General features: G+C 28.2%; 1 protein-coding gene and 1 long non-coding RNA gene across 16 annotated transcripts; one reads left to right on the top strand and one right to left on the bottom strand.

Moving 5' to 3' along the window:
* Positions 1-103: 103 nt before the first annotated feature.
* On the bottom strand, positions 104-26,691 carry LOC132952860 (uncharacterized). 10 transcript variants are annotated; one of them, XM_061025322.1, is made up of 3 exons: positions 8,429-8,545; positions 8,280-8,356; positions 104-1,373 (listed from the first exon to the last, which is right to left on the bottom strand). In XM_061025322.1, the coding sequence occupies exons 2-3, from the start codon at positions 8,340-8,342 to the stop codon at positions 120-122; spliced, it is 1,317 nt and encodes a 438-aa protein (XP_060881305.1). In that variant the 5' UTR covers positions 8,343-8,356; positions 8,429-8,545; the 3' UTR covers positions 104-119. The 10 variants fall into 10 exon arrangements, 9 of the variants coding, with proteins under 9 accessions (XP_060881305.1, XP_060881306.1, XP_060881310.1 ...); XR_009665517.1 differs by lacking the exons at positions 104-1,373; positions 8,280-8,356; positions 8,429-8,545 and adding exons at positions 16,878-19,172; positions 23,842-23,976; positions 25,564-25,683; XM_061025326.1 differs by lacking the exons at positions 104-1,373; positions 8,280-8,356; positions 8,429-8,545 and adding exons at positions 16,878-19,172; positions 23,902-23,976; positions 25,564-25,683.
* On the top strand, positions 8,639-12,151 carry LOC132952861 (uncharacterized). 6 transcript variants are annotated; one of them, XR_009665521.1, is made up of 10 exons: positions 8,642-8,814; positions 8,897-9,122; positions 9,181-9,400; positions 9,519-10,229; positions 10,292-10,423; positions 10,598-10,748; positions 10,827-11,041; positions 11,197-11,381; positions 11,600-11,806; positions 11,870-12,151. It is a non-coding gene; the product is annotated as an uncharacterized LOC132952861 (long non-coding RNA). The 6 variants fall into 6 exon arrangements; XR_009665522.1 differs by having other exon boundaries at positions 8,639-8,814; positions 9,317-9,400; positions 11,600-12,151; XR_009665520.1 differs by having other exon boundaries at positions 8,639-8,814; positions 10,296-10,423; positions 11,600-12,151.
* Positions 26,692-27,097: the final 406 nt, after the last annotated feature.

The raw sequence follows: 27,097 nt of genomic DNA, 5'->3' as shown, positions 1-27,097 counted from the left end.
TTGGTTATGATAACATGAGATGTTTTGTAAAAAAAAAGGTATTTGAAAAAAAATTTGGTAAGGGGGTCCGCGATCTACAAAAGGTTAAGAACCGCTGACATAAAACATTAGTTACAATTTCAATCTGATGATGATTCGGACGACGTAACTAAATTTATTTTTGCAGTTACAGTTTCATCCAATATCTTATCGGTAATGATATCAAGGTTCCAAAGTATGTCTTCATTCGTAATTGAAAAATTTACGTAACCGGCCCACATCTCGGTCGTTACTAGTATAACACCATCATTTAATAGTTGACGTACATCGTCCAGCTTAGAACTTGTGCAGTTTTTAATTTTCACGTGTTTGACAACAACCTCCCATGCTAACTGCATTGGACTTAATTGACAGTGGTACGGAGGTAAACGTAGAACATCTTTATTATGATTTATTGCTTCTTGTACACTTCTTCTATAGTTGTCATAGATAAGTCTTGTCTTCTTCACTTTTTCAATTAATTGAAACTTCACCATTGGCCTATCCAATACCATGCCTTTACCTTCAAACCATTTTAAAATAGAATCTTTTTTCCAGGAAATGGTGGGTACGTGATTTTCTACCGAATAGTATGACACGTTGTCAAAAACTATAACGGAATTCTCCTTGAGTAAAGACAATATACCACAGAACCATTCGTAAAATATTTCACCATTCATATGGTCATGGTAGTTAGACGTATTTTTTTTCGATTCAAAGCATAGCAGACCACCCTCCACGAAACCTTCGACCGATCCAATATGCACGACAATTATCCGTTTGCCTTCGCCTGAAGGTTCTATAGCAGCCAATAATTCTTTGGATGAATATTCCCCAGCGTTTATCCACGTCTCTTGCAAATAGTAAATAGTTCTACCTTCATTTCGGTAATGCCGTATATCTTCTAAATATTTTCGACGCCATAGTACAATATCTTCTTTTTCCGTAAGAGCACGCAAACGGTAATTGCATGGCGTATATTCAAAATGTAGGTCTTTTAATACTTTTTTTAATTCACAAACACTTAGTGATGAAAGACTGGGATCAGCGTTGATGGCGAATGATATATTTTTTAAAGTTGGTATTTTATGTCTACACCAAAAACTATGAATTTTTTGGAGAATTTTACATTTTTCGGATGTGCCAATATTTTCATATAACGTTCGTGTAATTCTTTTTTGTGTTATTCCTTGTTCATATAGATATTTTTGCACAGTATTTTGAACTGTTGTATAGCCAATGCCAGTGTCTTGTGATAATACTCTCATTAATTTTGAGGGTTTGAGGTCGGGTTCATTTTGAGTTTTGCATTTGTACAATTCTATTAACAATTCTTTTCTGTGGGTACCCACTTTCTAGAAAAAATACAAATATTGTGAATACTTAATTGCTGTTTTTAATTTTTAAAAATGGTGGGTTTGAAAATCACAATAACTTTGGCTCCCCTTTAAGACATAGAAATTTGTTTTATACTAAATATATTTATCTTTGTTTAATATTATTGGAGCTAATGCATCAATATTTTTAATATTATAAAATATGGTAATTTTTTATTGAAGCTAAGTGGAAATTTATAAATACATATTTATTAGTTATTACTTAGTAACTCGAATAGGAATTACGAAATAAAAATCCCCCTAAACAACCCCCATTGAAGAACCCCGCAATAAAATCCCCGACCCTAGGAAATAAATCCCCAGACTACAATTTGGGCGCCCAGGCTTTTTCAAAAAGGTATAAAGTAATTGGGCCACTGTTACATTATAATTTTAATAAAATAATAATTAATATAATACGTAGTCTGGTAGTCATAATACCTAACAATGCAGTGCACACGAAATATTACCACGTGTCTTATCAATAGATAATAAATTATCCAATATTAAATATTATAGAACTAGCAAGGGCTTATTTAATGCCCCCCCCCCCCCAAAAAAAAAAAAATAAGCCCTGGATCCGCCATTGGCTGCTGTAATGGATAAATTGTTAAATTTGAACTCAATAATAAATTATTGCATACGAATAACGATTCTGAGCAGAGATCCGGAGACGGACTGCCAGCCTATATATACAGTTAACTCTTGATTATCCATGAAAAAGGGTGGCATAGCCACCACGAATAAGCAAATTCCGCTGTTGATCCGTAAAAAATGCAAATTACAAAAAAAATGATTTTATCATATTTTTAAAACAAAATTCTATATAATATTAAATAGTATTTTAAGAAAATTATAGATGTGGTTATGTTGTATTTTTATTTAAACATTAATTTAATATATTATATACCTAACACTTGCATTTATTTTTTCACAAATACACTCTACATATATGTTTACAATCTACATATTGAACATATGTAGCACTATTTTTAGTAGGTACTTATTATAGATAGTTCCGCGGAAGACTACAGATAATCGAGAGTTTACTGTATGGTACTAAAGTGTACCTAACTATAACCTATGTATTATTATTATTATTTTATTACGTATTTATATTGGTACTATATATACCTATTACCTATACTTTATTTTACTAATATAGTTATGCAATTATACGGTAAGTTAATAGGTTTTGCCAAAAATATTTTGAACCTATGTGATACAATATACCGGTTAGGTTAGGCTAATATACAATATACCGGTCGTCATGAGTCCGCGCGTATTAAATTCATAACGGAGCAATGAATGGGGTGAACAGACCAGTGATTGAACAGTTAAGAATTTGTTTGCTATCAAAATGTATTCATAAATTGGTTTTCAGTATCATAATTGCACAGTTTAGATTTTAAGATTGGTACAACTGTTTATTTTCCAACTAACATTAAAAAAACTATAAAAACCAAATAAATATTAAATATATTAGTTCATTTAAAAAAAAAAAATGAAATTCGAATGATTGAAGACCTTAAAATATTTGTTTGGAGAATTTGTATTTAATAAATTCGTGAATATTAATTAATAAGTAGTGCCTTTATTAAAAAATATCACAAATCTTAAATATATACATAAATACTTTTTATCGACAATAATTTACATAGTTCAAAAATTTACCATGGCTAAAATAGCAAAAAAAGAATTTCAATTTTTCGATTTTTTTACAATGTACCTATAGGAAATGCTAGTATAAACATTTGGTCGATTATTTCTTTTTAAATTCCAATAAAATATATGAACAGAATATCCAATATTTTAATAACGTAGGTACACTTTTTAAATTCAAACTCTCATAAAAAATGATTGTGGATTTACGCTCAACTATTTTTTAAATTACATTATTATACCAACTCATGTGGAATTTTGTATTACATTTCCAAGTTTTTTGATCAAGCAAAAAATTATTTATCGGCCATAATTTTAAAAAAAAAAATAACTGAATACAAAAATGTCTCATGGCTCAAAAATAGTCAAAATATTTCAAATTTAAAATTTTAAATATCTACGGTCATTAGTTTTTGAATTAAAAACTACCGTAATGATATTATCATTCACACATAATTATAAAAAAGGTGGTTAAGTGGATGTCACTCTACTGCACAGTATGTTACAAGTGGGTAACTGTAATGGATGGTGTTAAATTTGAATTCAATGATATAATATCATTGTATAAGAAAAACGATTCTGAGCGAAAACGGTCCGTCAGCCTATGATATTACCAAGTATATTTGATGATATTATTGTGAATAAAGTAATTTATATAATATAACCTATTTACGTGGAACCTTGTTTTAAATTTTCAATCCTTAGCCATAAAAGTTAAACATTTTATACATTTTTAACTACAAAATAATTATTACATTTTAAATTTGATAAATTTTGTCAAAATTTGAACTTTAAACGCTTATAAAAAAAAATTGTGCCTATATATTTTCAATATTTTTCAATTGCTATTGTAACAATATATCAGGAGCCTTGCATTAAATTTTCACGCTTTTCTACCCAACAAATACAATTTTAATGATATTTATAGAAAAAAAAAACAAAAAAAATTTAAAACAGACAATGTCCGTAAACAGCTCAAAAAGAGTCAAATTATTTTCAAAATGTTATCGTGTATAGAAAATGCTAATATAAACATTCAGTGAAATTTTCAAGTATCTACAATCATACGTTTTTTAATTACAACAAAATAAGAAAATCGTTACACGAGAAATCGAATGAATATCAAATGTTGTAAAAATATGAATTTCAAACGCTCATAAACATTTATTTTGATAAAGGTAGACAAACTTATGGATAATCTTGTATTACATTTTCAAATCTTAGATTTAAAAAGTAAATTTTTATGAATTTTCAACTCAAAATAATTTGCTAATTTTCGTGATTTTTCCGTATTTTGTCAATATTTGAACTTTAGATGCTTATAAATAAAAACTGTGACTAAGGATTTAAAATTTTTTTCATCTACCTTTGAAACAATAATCTAGGAGCCTTCTATTAAATTTTCAAGCTTTTTTACTCAACAGATAAAATTTTATTGATATTTATAGAAAAAAAAACTAAAAAAAATGGAAATTGACAATGTCCGTAAACAGCTCAAAATAAGTCAAAAAAATTGGAAAATGTTATGGAGTATATATGAAATGCAATTATAAACATTCAGGCAAAATTTCATGTCCCTAGTCCCTACAGTCATTTGTTTTAGATTTACACCAAAAACCAAAATCGATTTTCTCAAAAACAAATTTTGCGTAAAAATTCCCGTTTTTCCTTAATTTTTCTTTTGTTTTTCACGTCGCTTTTTAAAACTACCTAACCCCAAAGTACCAACTAGATTCACTTTCCTATCAGAAAAGTTACTGTTGAAGAAAATCCAAGCACTTTTACTGTCCTAAAAGGTGATAAAGGAAAAAAAAAAAAACACACATCATTGTAAAATCAATACATTCATCGTTCCACTTAGAATCTAAAATAAACTAAAATCTTACAGAATAATAAATAACGGCCAGACTGTCGTTCGTAGAAATCGGTCATCCCCAATAAAACTATTGTCACCGACAAAAAGGTACGATCTCTATTAAACGATCACGAATTAAGAAATCAGCACGTACTTACGATAAATCTAGTTCGAGGAAATACAAAAACCGTCTACTAGAATAAAATTATATTATACGATGTGTTTAATCAAATTTTTGAATACAGGATCCCGAGAGCCCTCCGAACACCTGTAGGAGGAAGGTAATAGCGTAATTTTATTATTTTAACATCCGATTTTAATATGACTATATACTAACTATAATATAACTAGGAGTCGTTTTTATATTAAAACCGAATGTTAAAATAATAAAATTACGCTTTTTTCTTCCTCCAGGTGTTCGGAGGGCTCTTGAGATCGTGTAGTCGAGAATTTGATCAAACACACCGTACAATATGACGTAATAATAGGGATCGTACCTTTTTGTCGGTGACAATGGTTTTGTTGGGAATGACCGATTTCTACGAACGACAGTCTGGTCTTTATTTATTATTCTATAAGATTTTAGTTTATTTATTATAATGATGTGTGAGCAAATCATTACAGAAATGTATTCGAAAAGTCGTTAGAACGAAATAATATATTGAACGGCAAGTATTAACATCAAATGTTGAAAAATCGGTACAAATATTCCATGGAGCTATTTCAGGTACTACAAAAACTATTTCATCGCATATTACTAAATAATCAGCTAAACAGATTGTCAACCGTCAACGTCATATGAACCTAAATCAAAATGAACCTAAAACAATTCAATCGATAGATCCTCCAGTCACTGTGTACAACGTAATCTGGAGAGTATTTTTTAGTAAAAAAAACCGAATCTGTTTTATTTTTTACAACAAAAGAAAATTGTAAATATCTCCAGAAATCTAAATGTTGGCTAGCTGACGTAACATTTAAATCTTACTCAAATATTTTTCAACAGCTTTATTGTATATATACATCTATTAAACGTGGTAGTGAAGAAATATACGTTCCGTTAGTGAATTGTCTTCTAGTCGGAAAAAGTCAATCAATATACAGTGAAATATAGTCTAAGTTAATCAATATTTCAATGAAATATAACATTGACGATTGACATAATGGAAAACGGTAACTGGAAAAAAAAGTCCCGAAAAAAATTAATGAAAATATATCAAAATTGAAGTATAAATATCTTAAAATTGTATTGAAAATACATTAAAGTTACATAAAAAATCATATAAGCTATGTAAAAACATATATAATGTATATATTATATTATTTAATTTTCAACTTTTTTAATGAAGATCATATTTTTGGCTTTTGCTATAATTTAGTAATTTAGTATTTAGTTTTAGTGTAATGATAATATGGTATATATCAAATTGTATAGATAAATATAAAAAGTGTTTCATATTATAAATTATTCATCATAAATTGAAAGGTAATTAGCAGAGGTAATTTTTTAAAAATTTTAGTTTGTTATGATAGGAATTCATTCTGGATGGTTTATCAAATATAGTAGACTAATAATTATATACGAAATTACTATAGGTACTTATAGTTTGAATTTTGATAAGGAACATTACATAAAAACAAACGTTTTTTGGTATAATAATAGGTTATATGTATACCTATAAACAGGCCTTTTTTGCAGCCGTAAGTCATAACATAAGAAAGAGGTGTACCTAATTATAATATTACATTTTTATAGCATTATTATTATAATTATATAGATATTATAATAATTGTATTTATTATTGAATATTGTATTACATTTTATTATTTTAGACTTTTATTAAATTAAATTTTATTATATGTGATTTAAGTAAGTAATTAACATTTTTTATGATATTATAAGATTTTTCATGTAACTTATAATGTAATTTTCAATACAATTTCAACATATTTATACTTTAATTTAGATATATTTTCATCAATTTTAATCGGCCTTTTTTCCGCGATTCACGGAAAACACGGATATTGAAATTATTACAGATTTTGAAATAGTAGCAATAAACGAAATCAATGAAGTTCATCCGTTTGCTGTGCATTCGACATTTTCCTTTCATTTCTACCAAAATATATATAGAAAAATGCAAAATGTTGATTTATCTACAAAGTATTCAAACGATACACGTTTTAATCTTTTAGCTAGACACATCCCCGCAATGGTATTTTTGCCGATTGACATGGTACGGTATTAGCCATTAGATAATTAAAATTAATATTTTAATAATTATTTTGGTTTTAAGTTCAAGAAGCATGGCCTCTTTTGAAACCTTTGTTCAATAATAAATAATGAAGAAAAAAGTCTAATAACATACTTTGAAGAAACTTACGTACTTTGAAAAATCGGTATGAGAACAAGAGGTAAGCCTAACAAAATCCTCCATTATTTTCACCAGATATTTGGTCAGTTTCCAATCGTATTAGGTTAGAACTTTCGAGAGCAACTAAAACAGCTGAATCGTGGCATAGAAAGTTAAATCGACTTACATTTCCTCATCCATGTAAAAATCATTTTACAAATGTCATTAATATATTATATTTTATTTCATATATTTTATTCAGGGCTTCATAGATTTATTTCAATCGTGCAAAAAATTCAAGCTGAAACATTATCACAGATTGTAATATTAATATCTGGTAATCAAATAAAGAAGAAGAAATATGGTGTGGAACGCAATCATTTCAACAACGAATAAACGACAATTCTATTATTATTGTAAATTGGAGTTTTTAAAAGCGATTGCATATAATTTAAGTTTTTAATTAATAATATGACTGCATACATTTTTACAAATATTTTTTTTAAAATTATTTTTATTAATTTTTAAAATATTAGATAGCTTTTTAATTTAAATAAATAATTTTTGTACATACTTCTTTTCAAACAAATTTTTATTCGAACTAATAATTTTTCAAGTACATAACTATTCGAAAAAATAACTTTTCCAACACTTTTCATTCAAAAATATGACCGAAAACATGATTTTCGAAGACATGGGCCACTTTTGTTATTGCTGTCCTTTAAATACATAATGTTGTCTAATTTGCTTATTATAGTTATTTAATAGTTATTATGCCTCGAATCATAGGTCCTAATAAATATAAATTATAATATTGAATATAAAGTATACACTTTATACATTATACAATCATCAGATTTTGTTCTTAAAACTCAGTAAAATTCACTACAAAGTCCCAACTCCCTGACAATAAACCCGTTAACCCTAAGAGCGTGCCTCACAAAAGCCGTTCCAAATATAATGTACCTAGGTAAGTTGTATAGGTATACTTAATAATATTCAAAATATTTTTACCTTTCCTTGTCGATTTTTATTGACAAAATTAATTCTTGACGGATCTTTATTCACATGGTTCATTTTATATTTAAAAACTATTAAAATAATCAAAAACAATTAATATTGAAAAACAGTTAAGATACGTATACTGTATATCAAATATTAACCTGCGTTATGCAGTGTACAGTGTCTCCTCGCATTCAACAAATGGGGATGTAAACACGCGTGAACCGTAAACTGGTGTGCTCACTGGAATCATGACTAAATAAACAGGCATGATCGCAAAAAAACCATTTTTTCCTATCACTGCGCATTTTCCCCAGACTTGGCAGAAACAGTAAAATACCTAAGAAGAAAAAATATTTTATTGTTCATATCATAACCATTCGGCATTCATGACTAAATAAATGTAGTTTAGTTTTTAATTTAGTTTAGTTCATTTGGTCATGACACCATTATGCATTAAACAATAATAATTAAAATATTAAATGAAGTAGACAATTAGTGTGACACATCATTGGGGATTCAATGCAGGAGCAGGACTAAATAATAGGTATAGTTCAGTGGTTTTTTATTTATTTTATGAATTTTTTTAAGTTTTTCCGTTGTGTATTCTTCTGTGTTAAATATTTCAGTTTTGACTTCTGTTTTTCTGCCCTATTCATTTCTCGTATACGTATATACATTCTTGTACGGACCAGGCATTCTATGACTTCATTTGGTATCATTATGCATTTTTCATTTACATGCTGATTAACTATAGTGGTTAATTTTTTTACGATACCCCTTTCATTATCAAATGCTTGCATAAAAATGGTTTCAAGGACTTTTGACACATTCCAAAGATCTTTTGATGGACACGTAAGATACCCTAAAAATAATAAACAACAAATTTGATTTTTTAACAACATTTTTTCAGATTACTGGAATGCAGAATACAAACTACAAAATATAACCTTTTGATATATAAGACATCCATGATCCACTTTCAATATTTGTTTCATTGTTATTATCCTCTAGGAATGGATATTTATTTTTAAATTTTTTTGCTACAGAACCAGATATGTACATCAAATTATCTTCCTCGCATGGATCTTTTGCAGTGTATAATTCTTCAACAGTTGTCTAAAACCACAATGGTATATATTAACATTCTATTTATTTAATTTATTTATTAAATTCCTTGAATATTTTCGATACCTACCTCTAGTTCAAAAGAATTTAATAGTTTTAAACATTCATTTTCTATTGTTTCAGTTTCCGTTACAGTAGATTCTTCTAATATTTCAGAAGTCTGAAATATCTGAGCTGTAAGTGGTGTGTCCTTTTCATTAAATTTATCATTTGATTCCAGTAAACAATTTTCATTTATAGAATCTTCAGTGTTACTATTTTTTATGAAAAATGCTGAAGAATGCTTTCCTAATATGTACCATCTTAGGCTTAAAAATATAGATGATTAATTTTAATAAAGGTTAAATATTTTAGTGAGTTATGTAAATTCAATATTACCGATACTTGAAATCTATAGGGGTTGGATGGTCATTTGATCCTCCCATGCCTCTCATAAAACTGAAAAAGTTTTCTAATACCTAAATAAATGTAGGTACATATAATTAATTATTTTTATAAATAAGTAGATAGAATAACTTATAATTACATCCTGGTTAAGTCGTCTTGTAATAATATATTCTATACCAATATAATCTTTAAGATCTTTGTACAGGTTTCTTAAAGATAAATTTGAAATCAGAATTCCCTTTTGGAATGTCATAAGTTTTTTTTTTTCCGTGTACTCTCATTGTACTAATAAAATTATCCATCAAACTTAAAATATGGTTCTGTTCATCCAAATTTATTCCATATGCACTGGAATTGTCCCCTAACATTTGCTGAGAGTTATGAAGATCAAACCAGTTATTTATCAACAAAATTGCTTCTGAACACTAAATATAAACAATTATTATAGTAAGTAATTATACAATGTGATAATATCCAAACTCGGGAAATTTTAGTGTACTTCTTTCCAGTTAGATGTTAGTGCACCCGTGTCTCCATAGTATTGCATTGCTTTAGCAACGGTCCTGGAAAGAAGTTGGGCCGCGGTTTTTAACTTTTTGACGTTGAACTCCACTGACATTTAAATGAAACTCTGTCACTTTGTAAGTAAAAGTCAAGTCATTTGTACCTTGTACTTTCAACAAAGATTCAAACAAACTTTTACCTATGTATTTATTACCTTAACATAAAGAAATTTTAATACATTGTTATGAATATAATATGAAGTAAACAAAATTGTCACAATTTATATGAACTTAAAGTATTACCATTTTCAGTAACCATGTTAAATCCATGATCAATGATGTTGTTTCTTATCAATTTCAATAAATGTGGTACATCAGCAAAGACATGGACGTTTTTTCCAGTGTTTGGATGTAAAAAACTACTATTTGTATGGGTAATTTTCAATGAATTCCACAAAGAAATGTTAGTAGGACCCATATCACTTGTAACTGCTGCCACATTATATCCACAGTTATATAATTTATTAATTATGTTGTTTAGTATTGAAGCAGTCATTGGTGTGTCATAAGAATAAAAGACTGGCTGCTTCCAAGATTTGAAGAGTCCTCTAACCATGACCACTTGCACAGTTTGATGTGGTCCTAAAACTTGATCAATTGCTTTATCATAGCATACATCATGTGCTATGTAAACTTCATCAAAAGAGAGAACAACAATTTTATCTCTATCAGACATGGATGTACCTTAAATAATAGGTTATTATTAGTAATATTATAATTTATAATACTACCAAATGTTAATTAGTTAATTAATTATTAATGTTAATAACCTTTTTGTTTCATGATACTTAAAACATTATCTAATACACCTGGCTCTATGGAAAATGTTTTGGCATATCTTCTTAATGTAGAAAGACCTAAAATACGACAACATGTTATAAAATAGTCCACATCAGTTTTGAAATAATTGAATACTTGGCAATGGAATAGTTTGAAGCAGATATGAATAAGCGGCTGTAGAAATACTTCTGAGTGTTATCGCTGATACAATATCCTCATTCTCCCACTTTTTAATTTTTTTTTTGTCATTTAAAAAGTAATTAATTTGTGTTTTAGTGAACACTGACGAAAACAACTTATGCACATTTAAATTGAAATCCTCTTTATTTTTTATATGAAGCTGTTCATTTTCTTTTTGAACATCCAAAAGTTTTTGATTTAAATTATCAAGTTGTTTTCGGAGATAATCGCTATAAATTATAAATTCAAAATGAGAAATATTAACAGAAATTATGAATTTAATTTTTTTTTTAGTCAACTACAAGACAAACAAGAAAAAAATTGTACAAACATTTCAGAGTTGTCAATGGGTAAAAAAGACACATCATGTTCAAATTCATTAACAAGAGACCTCGGGATGAATGGTTTTTTACAGTCATCGAGAACTTCAACCTTTGGTACCTGCATCATATGTCAAGTTGTATTACAAATTATGTTATGCTCATATATATGCTATCATAGGTAGTTAAGAAAATAGTGATAAAGAAATAAACTATTTTTAACAATGTTTTATGTATTACCAAGGGACATTCATTGAAAGAATCCGCGTTCGGTAAAATTTCTGGATTTGAGAATGTTGAGACTTCAGCAGTTTGTTGGATAGAATTTAATTTAACTCTAGAGCTTTTTATCTGTAAAATATATATTAAAGTGTAGAGACTGTATTTATAATTAAAACTATGTACCTATATCATACCTACCATGCTATGTATAAAGTATCCACTATTTTTGTTATGTTGTATTGAAATAAAATTTATTTAGTTCACACAATATTTTTTAGTAAAATAAAATTAAATACTTACTTTCCGTGGAGTTAGATATTTTGTAGGGACTGCATCAGCTTTAAGCTTTTTACTTTTGCAAGGAGAATATCCTGCCTTAATTTGGATCAACGGTTTCTCCTTCATTGCATTTGGCGAGAAATGTTTTGAACAAATTCGTGCTATTGCACAAATTATTGCAATGTTTAATTGTCCCTTCATTAAATAAAAATACCTAACAGTATACTACATGATGACTTACCATCTTTCACTGTATTGTCAACTACACCACATGCGTTAAACCACTTTGCACGATAAGTGGGTGACTTTGGAACTCTGTAATAACTTACAGCCTTACCAAACCCTATGGCAGAGCTATTTGCACAGCTAGGTACCATGCAGTTGGGCATTTTTATTTATAAAAATAAAATGAATTTATAACAACAATTTGCTTAAAAGGCCAGGAGAAATCAATACACTTTTTTGCAGGCAAAACTAATAAACCAGTAAACCAATATTAAATAAATTGTTTCTTACAATGATGATGATGGCTGTATGGAGAAGGAAAAGTATAAATAACTAAAGAAAAACAAACATTGTAATATATAATGTTATTATGCATATATTTATTTATACAATGTTTATATTTACACAATATTGAACAATACAAAAACAATAATGACATGGGAACTCATTTTGATTATTTATTATATTATTACTACTAGATTAAATGTATTACTAATAACTAATAAGTAATATTATAATAATAATAACTAATATAATATAATTAAATTATAGTGGGAATAACTGTTTTCTCCATGATATATAGTTTTTCATCCAAGTCTGGGGAAGAATGAATGCGTGAAATAATCTAGTGATCATGCCTGTTTATTTAGTCATGACTGGAATGACTGTTGCCTGTTACCATACAGAATCGTCGTAAACTGGTCACAATAGGGTAGGTACGGTGTTCAGGTGACGGTCAAGCGTCATTTGGGGAAGGGGGATCACAGCGTGGGCGTTTTCCTCTGTTTGGTTTCGGTTGTTGTAGGCGATCGACTATGTTGTACTGTCTAGATTCACTTTCCCACCAAAAAAAAATATTGTAGTTGCATAGCATTTTGTCTTCTATAAACCGTGTTTATACACAAATTATTGTAAAATCAATATATTATATCATTCCACGATTCCACCCAAAATCTAAAATCTATAAATCGGATACACTCTCCCAGAAGTTTTGCAATCATTTCTAGCACAAGGAGAGGAAGAGGAGTTATCCTCAAGATACTTTACTTAATACTTGTTACTTACTATCTCACTACTTGAATGTGTAAACTTAAGATAACCTGTTATATTTATATTTATAGTTGAAGGCACAAAACAAATCACTCGTGCTCAATCGAATAGAAAAATGAAAAATTTTAAAAGAAAAAAATCGTATTTACACTTGTATTATTTTACCAAAACATTTTAATTGAAATCATATACATTTTATTGTTCAATACTGCAACACACACACACACACACACACACACACACACACACACACACTTGATAGTAGTACAAAAAACTAGTATTTATAATCAATGGTCATACTATGAACAGTTAATAATAAAATATTATTTTATCATATTCAAATACTATTTTATTTGATTACTATGTAATTTGGTAACATGTTTTTTTCTGGTAATCGGATTAAAAATCCCCAGGAAAAAAATCCCCAGACTACACATAAATTATGAAACAAAAGCATTAATTTCAATACTGAATGATTTGCAATTTGCGTTGTTTGAAAACAACATCGCTCACTTAATATTATCAAATAAATCGGGAACAGAATATATATTTTTTTATAGAACTTGAATTATTTTTAGGCTGATCAAATTAAATTCCTTTTCAACATTTATTTTTAACACATTTTCCAAATTATTTATTAACTCGTTTTGATGATGAGTTTTATTTATAATCCTTGATAATAGTGGTAAACGTGATTTGAGCTCGCTCATTATAATATATGCATGGTTTTAATTTAGAATAATAAATTAAGCTACTAAAAATTCATTTTACCATATGTTGCATCCGATAAAATTATATATTTAGTATTATACTGTTATAGTATAATACAGTTATGTATACAATAGAATATACTAATAAATAATAATACTTAAAATTGCTGTGTTTGCTCTCTTTCCAATATTATTCAATTTGGATATGACTGAATAGTGGGGTTATAATAATTCATGTCTTGAAATAAGCCACTTTCTTCTTCGTTAAACATACCAAACAAACAATTAAATACTAATTTAAACATTAAAATGTAAACATACAAAATTATTATAAGCATAAATCAATCAATATTTTTTAATTTTTCAATTATTATGAATAATTTTAATACATTAATTATAATATTATGACACAGCATTTTTAACATAACTAATGGCCCTTGATACCAAGTTATACTTAAAGATCAATAAAAAAAAAATTTAAAAAAAAACTTTTTTTAATTTATTCCTTGTATACCTACTTGAATATTATAAATTGTAATAAGTGTGTACTAATGTATAACTTTCTTACAAAATTGATTTATCAAACTAACATTAGAGTACAATTCAGTATACCTAGGTATACTAAATTATATTTAAAAAAATAAATACTGTAAATGAATACTAAAATAATGCTTATTATATTATTTTGAATGGTCCTGTGTCATTTTATTTAGTACCTAAGTAAGTACTATTAGCAGATAATATAATTAGGGTTCTAAATTTGAAATATTTCAAAATTGAAAATTTCACTGTTCTTGAAATATTTCAATGAAATTATGGAAAATATTTTTCTTCTTTTAAACGTGTTCGGTTATAGATGATTAGAAACAATAAATTGATTACACACTTAGAATTTAAAAAAAAACATATTATTTTTGTTGATTTATTATTTCATATTTGTATATTATATATTATATAGTGCTGAAAAATATTCCTGGAATTATTTTAAGAATAAAAACATTTTTTTACATGAGTTTTAAAATATTGTTGTTTATCAGAGATCCAAAATATAATGGTTTGTTATAAAGTCGAAGTCAATTCCAACAATGAATGAAATAATAGTGTATTTTTAGTAATTATAAAGTATACAAAAGTCGTATAATATGTGTGTATATATGGCTGAGTGATGTGACGGTGCTCTGGGCTCATTATTTAATACATAGATCATATAGTTTGTTATGAGTTATGACTATTATAGATTTGTTAAACAACTTATAAATTATATGTAATATTTACATATTTTTTTTTTGTTTCATACAATAAACCAACTTTTAAAAATATTCACTTAGAAGTTGACAGCTATAAACTTTTAAGTATAATAAACATTTTATTTTTATTTTTCATCAAAATGAAATATTCCATGAAAAATTCATGAAATATTTCAAGAAAATAAATTTCATGAAATTTCAAAACCCTAAATATAATGTGCGGGCTAGCCATTATAGCATTGTTGATCGGCGTGTTTCGCGATTATCTTTGTGATTTCCGACTAACAAAAATGAACCAAATAAAATCACGAAAAAGTGCCCCAAAAACGTATGTACAATAGTCAATAAGTGGCTTGGTGTGGCGCAGTGTGTACACTTAACTGTGGAAATGCACTGAGTGTACGTAACGGCCGGCGTTGCTAGTTCCCGGATGGGTGACCACCCGGGATTTTTAGCAACGAATCCTAGCCACACATACAAAACGTGTTTTCAACTGTTCCTCCCCCTACTAACATCAACCTAAACAAACAAGCAGAGCTAATGGCCTAAGTTGCCGGGCCCAAGCTCAATAAAAAAAAAAAAAAATAGTCAATAATTATCGGCGATAAAAACTAGTTTACTTGTGAGTTGTGACATGTGATAACTACGAACCATACGTAGTCTATTGTCAAACGTAAACGAGTCGTAGCGCCAACGATTATAGAGTGCATAATATTATTTAGTCTATCAACATTCAACACATCATATTTATAATTTGGTGAGTGTTTTTTTTATTTTAAATAATTGTACAATTATTAATATCAGGTTGGTAATTTATTTGAATACAATGGAAAATTAAGAAATAATACATCCCGATATCTGATTTTAAATTTTTAATGTACGTAACCTACGTGTGAATTAAATTATATTTTATCTAAGATATTTAGGAAGTGAATTTGCACTGCGCAAATAGTTATAATTGACTAACAATAAGGTAGCTAAAATTTATTAATGCTAGATATTGATTTAATTTTCCCTCATAATTGGCAATTATATAGTAAATTAAGTATTAACTGTACATAAACTTACATCCGAGTAACAACATTTTTATAAGGACGATCTCAAAATGAACCAACATACTTTAGGAACTTCTGGTCAGTTAATTTTTTTTTTGAGACCCCTCATGAGTGCCAACCTAACCATGAACTCATAGCAATGCTCTTGAGCTATTTAAAATAAAAAAAATCAACACTAATTCTAATTTTTTAGTACATAAAATACATGATTAAATTATATTGGATAAATTGTAGTTATACTAATACGTTTCAGAAGAGAACAAAGATGATATCTAAACTCTACGTCTCTAAGAAATTTACTTACAATTTGTTTATTATTGAATAATTATGCGATAATACCTACCTAAAAATTATAAAATATTTGTTTGTGACCTACCTAACAAATGTAATAGCTGAATGTTAATTAAATTTCAAAAGTATATTTCGAAAATATACTTTTTAATTTAAAAATGTTAGTAGTTAAGAGTTAAGACTTTAAGACACCTAACCAAAAGATTATACCAGGTAGCCTTGTAAATATTTCGGTAACCAAGATAACCCGGAAATACCTCAAATATTCTCTAAATATTCATTAACTGTTTAACCCTTAAATATGATTTTACAAAAAATAAATTACAAGTTATATTATGCTTTTAGTTTTAAAACGTTTAGATAATAGAACTACAAGAATAACAATTTAAACATACTTTTTAATGTGTTAAATTTGTAAAAAAAATGTAACAAATCAAAGTAATAACAATTTACAACTAGAACAAACATGTTTTAAAAAAAAATCATACAAATTAAAAAATTTATGACAATATAGCATCTCTATATTATTATGTTCTACATCAAACAATTTTTTATAGAAAAATAAAAAAATTATTACTATAGAAATATAATGTCCTAAACCTGTATTATTTGTATAGGTATAATGTAAATTCCGTTAAAGCCAAAAGTTACACAGTAGTTCAGATGATGATAATATTATAATGTGTTAATATTGTGTATAGTTATAAATCATAAATTATTATTAAAATAAGTATATTATTCATTACCTAAATGTTTTTAATTTGAATTAAGCCTTCTCTTTGATATTTCATGATGTTGTATCATGATGTTGCATAATAATATTATAATTCGTAATATAACATAATATTTACAATATCTAAACAATTTTTGTTTTTCATTCTTTTTAATACTTAAGCATTATGATTGATATTTTATTTTATTCTTTATTGAAACATATACAATTCAATATTTATAGAAACGGTATACATTAAGAGTTTATTTTATTATATCATAATAAATCTTTTGCAATAAATAAAGCATTATTTTTTCGACGAAACTCTGGAGCAAATAATGTGTTAAATTTTGACAAAATTATATACCAATTTTAAATTTAAACAAAAAATTATCATTTTTCACAATTAATAGAAAAATGAATTACCACTAGTAATATAAATTAATTAAAAATTGACTTAGGAATATATGCTGACAAACGGCATCCGCTCGATATCATTTTTTGTATCTATAACTATAAGTACGATAACAAATAATTAATGATATATCATTGAATTCAAAATACTATCGGTAATGATATCCAGGTTCCAAAGTTTGTCTTCATATGCAATTGAGGAATTTACGTAACCGGCCCACATCTCGGTCGTTACTAGTTTAACCCCATCATTAAATAGTTGATGTACATCGTCCAGCTTAGAACATGTGCAGTTTTTTATTTTCACGTGTTTGACAACAACCTCCCATGCTAACTGCATTGGACTTAATTGACAGTGATACGGAGGTAAACGTAGAACAGCTTTATTATGATTTATTGCTTCTTGTACACTTCTTTTATAGTTGTCAAAGATAAGTCTCATCTCATTCACTTTTTCAATTAACTGAACCTTCTTCAATGGCTTATCAAATACTATGCCTTTACCTTCAAACCATTTTAAAATACAACCCTTATTCCAAGACGTGTTGGGGACGTGATTTTTATCCTTATAGTGTGACGCATTGTCAAAAACTATAACGGAGTTCTCCTTGAGTAAAGGCAATATACCACAGAACCAGTCATAAAATATGTCTTCATTCATATGGTCATTGTAGTTAGACGTATTTTTTTTCGACTCGAAGCATAGCAGACCCCCCTCCACGAAACCTTCGACCGATCCAATATGCACGACAATAATCTGTTTGCCTTTTCTCGAAGATTCTATATCGGTCCATAATTCTTTGGACGAATATCCCCCGACGTTGAGCCACGTCTCTTCCAAATAGTAAATAGTTCTACCTTCATTTCGGTAACGCCGTATATCTTCTATATATTTTCGACGCCATAGTACAATATCTTCTGTTTCCGTAAGAGCACGCGTGTGATGAATGCATCTCGTATATTCAATACGTAGGTCTTTAAATACTTTTTCTAATGAGGTAAAGTTTAGTGATGGAAGACCGGGATCAGCGTTGATGGCGAGTAATATATTTTTTGAAGTTGGTATTTTTTGCCTTAACCAAAAACTATGAATTTTTTGGAGAATTTTACATTTCTCGAAAGTGCCAATTTGTTCATTTACCGGTGGTCCATATTGTTTTATTTTTTGTGTTATTGGTTGTCCACCACAATATTCTCGAATAGTTTTTTTAACTGTTATATAGCCAATGCCAGTTTCTTGTGATAATCTTCTCGCTAATTTAGAGAATTTAAGATCTGGTTCATTTTTAATTTTGTTTTTGTACAAATCTATTAAAATTTTTTTTCTATAGATACCCACAACCTAGAAAAAATATAAATACTGTTAATAGGTTAGGTTAATACTTAATTTTTGTTTTTAATTTTTAAAAATGGTGGGTTTGAATATCGCAAAAACTTTGGACGTAAAAATTTGTTTTGTTACTAAATATATTTATCTTTGTTTAATAATATTGGAGCTAATATATCAATATTTTTATAATAAAATATGTTAATTTTTGATTGAAGCTAAGTGGAAGCGTAAACATGTTTATAAATACATATTTATAACTTAGAAACTCGAAAGAGAATTATAAAATAAAAATCCCTATCCAAGAATTTGTGGCCCAATCCCCAGGAAGTAAAAAGTAAATAATTATTTTATACGAAGCAGGTAGATAAAATGTGGCCCAATTACCGATCGCCCTACAATTTTACTGACAACCACATGATAATGAATGGATAAATATTTGTTTACAACATTATTAATATTTAATTACAATTAATATAATATATTAGGTAAGTAGGATTGGTATACCTACGCATAATTATCGTTTAATGAATTCTATATCATATTTAAATATTGTAAGTACTTCTAAGTTCAACAATAAATTATGAAAAAAATAAAACTCCAGTAACAGGGATTATCATTAATCATTCAATTAAAAAAAACCAACATATGTTTAAACATTAAAATAAATATTGAATACGATTTAACTTGATTTTATATATTTTATACCTATTATTATTTTATAATTGCATTACCTAGGTACTTAAACATTTTAAGTTCTTACATTATCGTAAAAATATTAGGAAACATAATATTATTATAATATTATAATAACCTAATATTTGCTTTCTGGGATTTTTTCCCGGGGTTCATTATCGGGTTTTTTTTAGGAATTCAGTTTACCCATACTAATTCGAGTACCTATATTTTATTTTACTATTATAATTTATAATTATATGGTAGGTTAATTGTTTTTTTCCGGAAACATTTTCGATGAATATTATATCATTATTTATTACAAAAGAATATAATATTATATCATTATTATCGTTATTAATACTTTTAACTTTTTAAGTAAATCCGGACTTGCCGTAGAACGGTGTGAAATGTGAATAATTTCCTAGTATAAAAACATTTTGAAAATACCATTTTTTATAAAAAAATTGTATTATCATGCGTACTTATAAAAGTTCTAAGACTCCAAGTTCCACGATAATAATATTTTTGAATTACAACAAAATACCTAACAAAAATCATTATTCTTCGTTAAATATTCAATTTCGTAAAAAGTCCAACTTCAAATGTCTAAAAATAAAAACGGTGTTATACATTTTATTGGATTTTTTCTTTCAATAAGAACTTCCTAATATTATGAACCCTGTACCTATTACATTTTCATGCCTTATCTAAAAAAAATTTAAAATCTTTAAATTTTGAACTAGGTACAAAATAATTAGTTAATTTTAATGTTATAAGAACAATTTATGTATTGAACTTTTGAACTTATTGACAGAGCCTCAGCATTTTTACTAACACTTTAAAAGACAAAATGTAAAAAAAAATTGAAAATGTTTAAATGGCAAATGCCTTTTAATAGGTAGGTAGTTTAAAATTGTTCTAAATATTTTGAAATTATTACTGAGGATAGAATAAAATAATATAAGTATGCATGGAATATTTCAAGTTTCTACGATCAATATTTTTTCAATAATAACAAAATAATAAAAATCGGTTGAAAATAAACTATTATACCACAAAGGTAGTGTCATACTACCTTTGATTTTTGAATATCCAAAGTCATTAAAATAATATGAACTTCAAGTCTTCAAACTATTGCGACGGTACAAAATCTGTTTCCAATAGATTAACTTATGAAGAATCTTGTATTAAATGTACAAACTGTGGGTGGTACAATTTAAAAAGTTATAAATTTTTGTATAATTTGCAAACGTCTGTGACTTAAATGATGTTTTTAAACACGTCAACTTTAAATGCTTATAAAAAAAAAATTCCGTTATACGCATACCATTTCCTCCTTTACGGGACACCCTTTTTTGGGGGGGACGTCAGTGATCGCAAGTCGAGGGATATTTTCGATTTTTTGTCCGAGCGCAGCACAGCGAGCGAGTGGTAACGCGGGCATCACTTCCGTGGTATACGTATAACAGAAAAGATCCAACAATTATGTCTACCTATCTATTTTCAATATTAATTAATAAAATCTGTAATAAAATGAGGAACATTGTATTAAATTTTCTAGTTTTACTCACAAACAAAAATATTGTAACACATAAATTTAAAAATATCTAAAAAAAGTCGAAATGTTCAAATATCTACAAATAGCACAATATTATAAGCAGCAACATAATACTTTGAAAACTATACTAAGTCTAGTAAATGCTAATATGAATATTTGGTGAAAATGTCAAGTCTCTACTGTCATTTATTTTTTAATTACAACCAAAAAAATAAAACCAATATTGTCAAAAACTATTTTTGCGTAAAAATACCCTTTTTCACAATTTTTTTTTTTATTTTTGTTTTTTAACAGGTATATTCAGACGAAATTTTACAGAAATTCTCAAGTATAGGAATTGATTAAAATAAAAAACTTTTTTTTAAGTTTTCCCTGAACTAACTTTGTTAGGTAGTTACACAAACACAACGAAGTAGCATCAATTTTTCCATTAAAATTTACAACCAATATATAGGTAATTATAAGAATCTAGGTGATGTAGTCTACCACGGTGCCATAAATAACCAACCAATAAATTGTCAAATCTTAACGCCTCAACAAAAACATGCATGTTTCCATAAATTATTTATAGACGCCTCTAAATTGTACTTTTGACACTGACTTTATATATTGTATTATTGTATAATGACGTAAAAATAAGATAATTATGAAAAAATACTCCTATCAATAGTTATATTAAAATTGGATATTAAAGTTAAGAATCTGTATAATTATGTACACTTATAAGTTATAAGTGCCGAATAATAATATCAGATGCAAATATTAAAATCACGCTATTACCTTCATCCAGGTGTTCAGAGGGCTCAAGAGGGTCCAGGATCGTGTATTCGAAAATGTGATATAATACACCGTACAATATAATTTTATGTGAAATGTGCATATAATGTAATATCCGCAATTAATATATAACATTACGTATATATTACGATGCATCCTGGGATGTGACCGGAAACCTATATGAGCAGTCGACAATGTTTATACCTACTGAATTTAATTTGTCTTTATTTACTACGCCCAGAAACAGACAATTTTAATTAGATTAGAATAATATTATAGATTATGCTTATACAGTGTACAGATGCAGATCCAATGTTTATACGCACTGGAGTAGCGAATACTCGCGAAATCGAGAAGAGTAGTCGTGTTTTCGCACTGCTTTGGGTCGGTGGGACTATATAACACGTGCAATCGACCAACGCCAGGCCTTGAAGGAAGTGGAAGGAATCTGCTGACCCAACGATTTAGGACTGGGAATATTGTCACGTACGCAAGTGCATTCCCACGGTTACTGATAATATATAGAATTGCGCATTATTCTAAAATTACAATGAAATTACGAACAATATATTACAATGTCACAATATTATTATCGGTTACTACCAGCGGCGTGAGTAGGTACCTACTGGATTTAGTGAGAAATGTCTTGCACTGACAAGACTAAACACGCCACTCGTTGTCCACAGCTACGCATCATATTTTATTAATTATTATACAAAAATACTACAATAGTCATATACCTATAATATATGGGTTGGTTACTACCTACATACATATTATAATATAAAAACTATGAATTAAGATGATGTATCGATAATTATCGGTTTTATCGAATGTATACCCAGTGGTATAGGGCAGTGGTGGCCAAACTTTTTTTACCTCGGGCCAGAAAAAAAAAAATTTTTACCGCGGGCCATAAAAATTTTTTTTACTTTTAAGTAATCAGAATTTTAGGTATAGGTATATAATTTCATATTTAACGACGTTTTTATTGTACTTAATAATTTTAATGTCTTTATTTAATACTTAACTTAATCATTACTACAAATGAAAAAAAATTAAATCGGCTTACATTTCCAAAAATTATTTTTAAATAAATTATTAACTACACATATAAAAATAAATATAAAATATACAAAATATCGTTTTACACGTTTTACAAAACATATTTTAAAATGTATTAATTTGACTGATCACGACTGATCACGATGGTTGTAGAAACTACAATGTAGATAAAATTGGTCGCGCAACGAGCACAGTAATATTACTCGTTGTAGGTACCAACATTGTTGTTTCTACGAAAATAAGATAAGATAAGATAATGCTATTTATAATATGTTTATAGAATATATACTGTATTTTCAATTTTTTTTTTTATCGTAAATGTAAAATATTATAGTTCTTTCGCGGGCCAGATATTAAATGATGGCGGGCCGTAGTTTGGCCACCACTGGTATAGGGAAGGGTTCACGCGGGTACACGGCGTGTACCCACCTCCTAATTTTATACTTAAACGTGTACCCTTAACGAAAATCGTGGTACGCAGGTACATACGGACCATGAACAAAACGTATTAACGTTACAAAGTAAATAATATTTATATTCTGTAATATTTATTAAATAATAAACGGTGTTATAGCAAAAATAATATTATATACAGTATATACGTACATTGATATAAAAATAAATATTATATTATCTTGCACAAAATGTTAGTACACAACTACATACTGTGGAATGCATAGATGTTTTGTGTAGTCGTGTAGAAAAAGTGTTTCTTCTTGTCAGCTAAAAATGGAGAAATTCCTTAAAAACACGATCAAGATAAAAAAAAAGTTAATACCAGCACTACAACTGAAGACCCAAAAAACAAATTATGACAATTACTTTCATCATGTAAAAAGTATAAAAATGTTTCATAATATTATGTTAATTTATACTTTGAGTTAAATTATACAATTTTTAATTTTGTTAATCATTACACATTTTAAACATTATTTATGGAACAAGTAGAGCTTAAATACACCTAAATCACACTTTATGAGATATTATTGTATATTATTTAGACAACTGATAAATAGTCGATAGGATATAGTGGATACTGTTTAATACGCTATCTAGACCCTAAGTATTTTATCCACCATAACTCTGTTGGTTTAATATGCTATCTACAAATGAAAATAGTCGTTTTGTTCACACCAAACGTGCGGTAGTCACTGGTAGATAACACGGACGAATACTAAATAATGGGAAGAGTGGAGAGCATAGCCCCCCCCCACGTTATTTTTTACAATGATTAAGGCGTGTACCCATCAACTTTTTTTAGGATTACATCACTGGCGTATACCTATATGATACAATCGACCGGTCGTCAAGAGTCCGCGCGTATTAAATGTTTAACGGAGCGATGAATATAGGTACATCGGTTAGACATAATATCACATATCCGTAGACATATACAAAAACTAGATAGCCGTCTCCTTTTTATCATCGAAGTCGGCCGCCATTTACAAAACAGGCAATGTTTACAAAATAATATTATCGCAGTGTATAATATTATGTATATGAATAAATGTAAACATTGTCTGCTTTATAAATGGTGGCTGACTTAAACATTGGTCACAACTGAAGTATAAAGACGGCAATCTAGTTGTTGTATACTTGTATATATCTATTCACTATTGTGTTTTTATAAAAAATTGTTTACATGTCCGACTGTCGGACATCACTTTTGGAAGCAATAAAAATGTTTCAATTTTCAACAAAAGTTAGGGGACAAATACATTAAGTTCTATCACTGGGTGGCTTCCCTCCTCAGTCCTCACATAATGTATCATTGCTGTGCTTTATATACACAATGTTGTCTAATTTGCTTGTTAGTTATTATGTCTCAAAGCATAGATTTTAAATATTCTTTTATAAAAACAAAAAAAAATTTAAACATTGAAGGGTCTTAGTAAAAAATTAGAAGTGGATAGTACTTTGAAGGTCAAAAGTTAAATATCAATAATTGTTGACACCTAAGTTTAGTATTCTTTACTCTATGGTTTCAATACTACAAGATTCCTCATAAGTCTTATTTACTGGAAACTATATTACAATACAATAAATTTTCAATGTTAACAGCTAAGGCTTGTAAATTTAATACAAGGTTCCTTACAAGTATTTCTTACAGAAACATTAAAATCTCAAAAATACCAATTACTTATTATAATAAACTATAATATTAAATATAAAGTATACAATCATCAGATTCCGTTCTTAAAGCCCAGTAAAATTCATAGTCCCAACCCCTGACAATAAACCCTAAGAGTGTGCCTCACAAAACCGTTCCAATTATAATGTACCTAGGTAAGTTGTAGGTATACTTTATAATATTCAAAATATTTTTACCTTTCCTGGTGGATTTTTATTGACATAAATTCTTGATGGATCTTTATTCTCATAGTTCATGTTACGTACAATGAAAACAATTATTTTGAATCAATGAACAATTTTACTTTATTTCTATTTGACTGGTTCACATTAAATATTAATTATCAATATATTACATAATATATGTAAGCAGTCGTTGTGCCGAGAGTGCAATATGTTCGCTACGCCGTCCATACGACTACTGACCTGAGCGCTTATCTACGATAATATTATAGGCACACCGCCGCACACGAGATAGTCACTGAGCATATCGCACATACCGGACAATAATAATTTACAATAGTTATCACGCATTCGAGCTAAACAAAAATGTTCAACATTGAAGGCTTATGAATTTATGATAAAAAATTAGAACTGGATAGTACTTTGAAGGTCAAAAGTAAAATTTCAAAAATTGTTGACACCTAAGGTTTCAAAACAACAAGATTCCTCATAAGTCTTGTTTACTAGAAATTACGATACAATACATTTTCAATTTTAACAGCTAAGGCTTGTAAATATAATACGAAGTTCTTACAAGTGTTTCTAAAACTCAATAAAATTCACTCCAAAGTCCCAGCCCCCGAAAATAAACCCTAAGAGCGTGCCTCACAAAAACCGTTCCAATAATTCACAAAGGTAGGTTGTAGGTATACCTAATAATAGCCAATAGGTATACTAAAAAAGTTTTTACCTTTCCTCGTGGGTTTTTATTGACGACATTATTTCTTGACGGATCTTCATTCTCATAGTTCATTTTAGATTTAAAAATTATTAAAATAATCAAAAACAAATTAAAAACAGTTAAATTATGTACTGGTTATTAAACTAACATGCGTTATGCGGTGTACTGGTGCTCTCACATTGAACAAGTGAGGATGCATTAACGAGGTTTCATAGTAAAAACTGAAATTATGTGAGCCGTGAACTGGCTCACTGGAACGACTGTTATCTGTTACCAGAAACGTTCAGTGTCATTTGGGGAAGGGGGTAAAATCGCAATGTGGGCATTTTCCTCTGTTTGGTCTCGGTTGTTGTAGATGATTATATGCCTTTTTGTATAATGTCATTGGCACAATAACAACCGATATCGAACATATTATCTACCCGAGTCCAGATAATCGTATCTAGTTTCATCAAATTAATATTTAACAGTTGCTTTCATGGACTTAAAAGATATAAATATAGATTGGCATCGAATAGACAGGGGTGAAGGTGAAAAAGATGGTTATATACTTATATCTAAGTCCATGGTACATACTAACTTATCCCCCCCTCACGGACCCGCAAACACCACACCAATATGCATAAGTTAAATTAGTTATGATGCATTTTATAATTTTATTTTTTGAAAAAAACACATAATTAATAAAAACATTTTTAGCCCCCATCAAAAATATCCTTTGATTTAGATATAAGCTCTCTGGGTCATTTTAAATAAATAGTTTTGTAAGGTGGGCTTTAGCCCCCCCCCCCCCACACACACAATTTTACGCCCATGCGTAGTGCGCAC

Source organism: Metopolophium dirhodum, chromosome 9 (genome assembly GCF_019925205.1).
Source record: "Metopolophium dirhodum isolate CAU chromosome 9, ASM1992520v1, whole genome shotgun sequence".
NCBI lineage: Eukaryota > Metazoa > Arthropoda > Insecta > Hemiptera > Aphididae > Metopolophium > Metopolophium dirhodum.
Note: the sequence above shows the minus strand (reverse complement) of the source record. Positions and strands in the feature narration are given on the sequence as shown.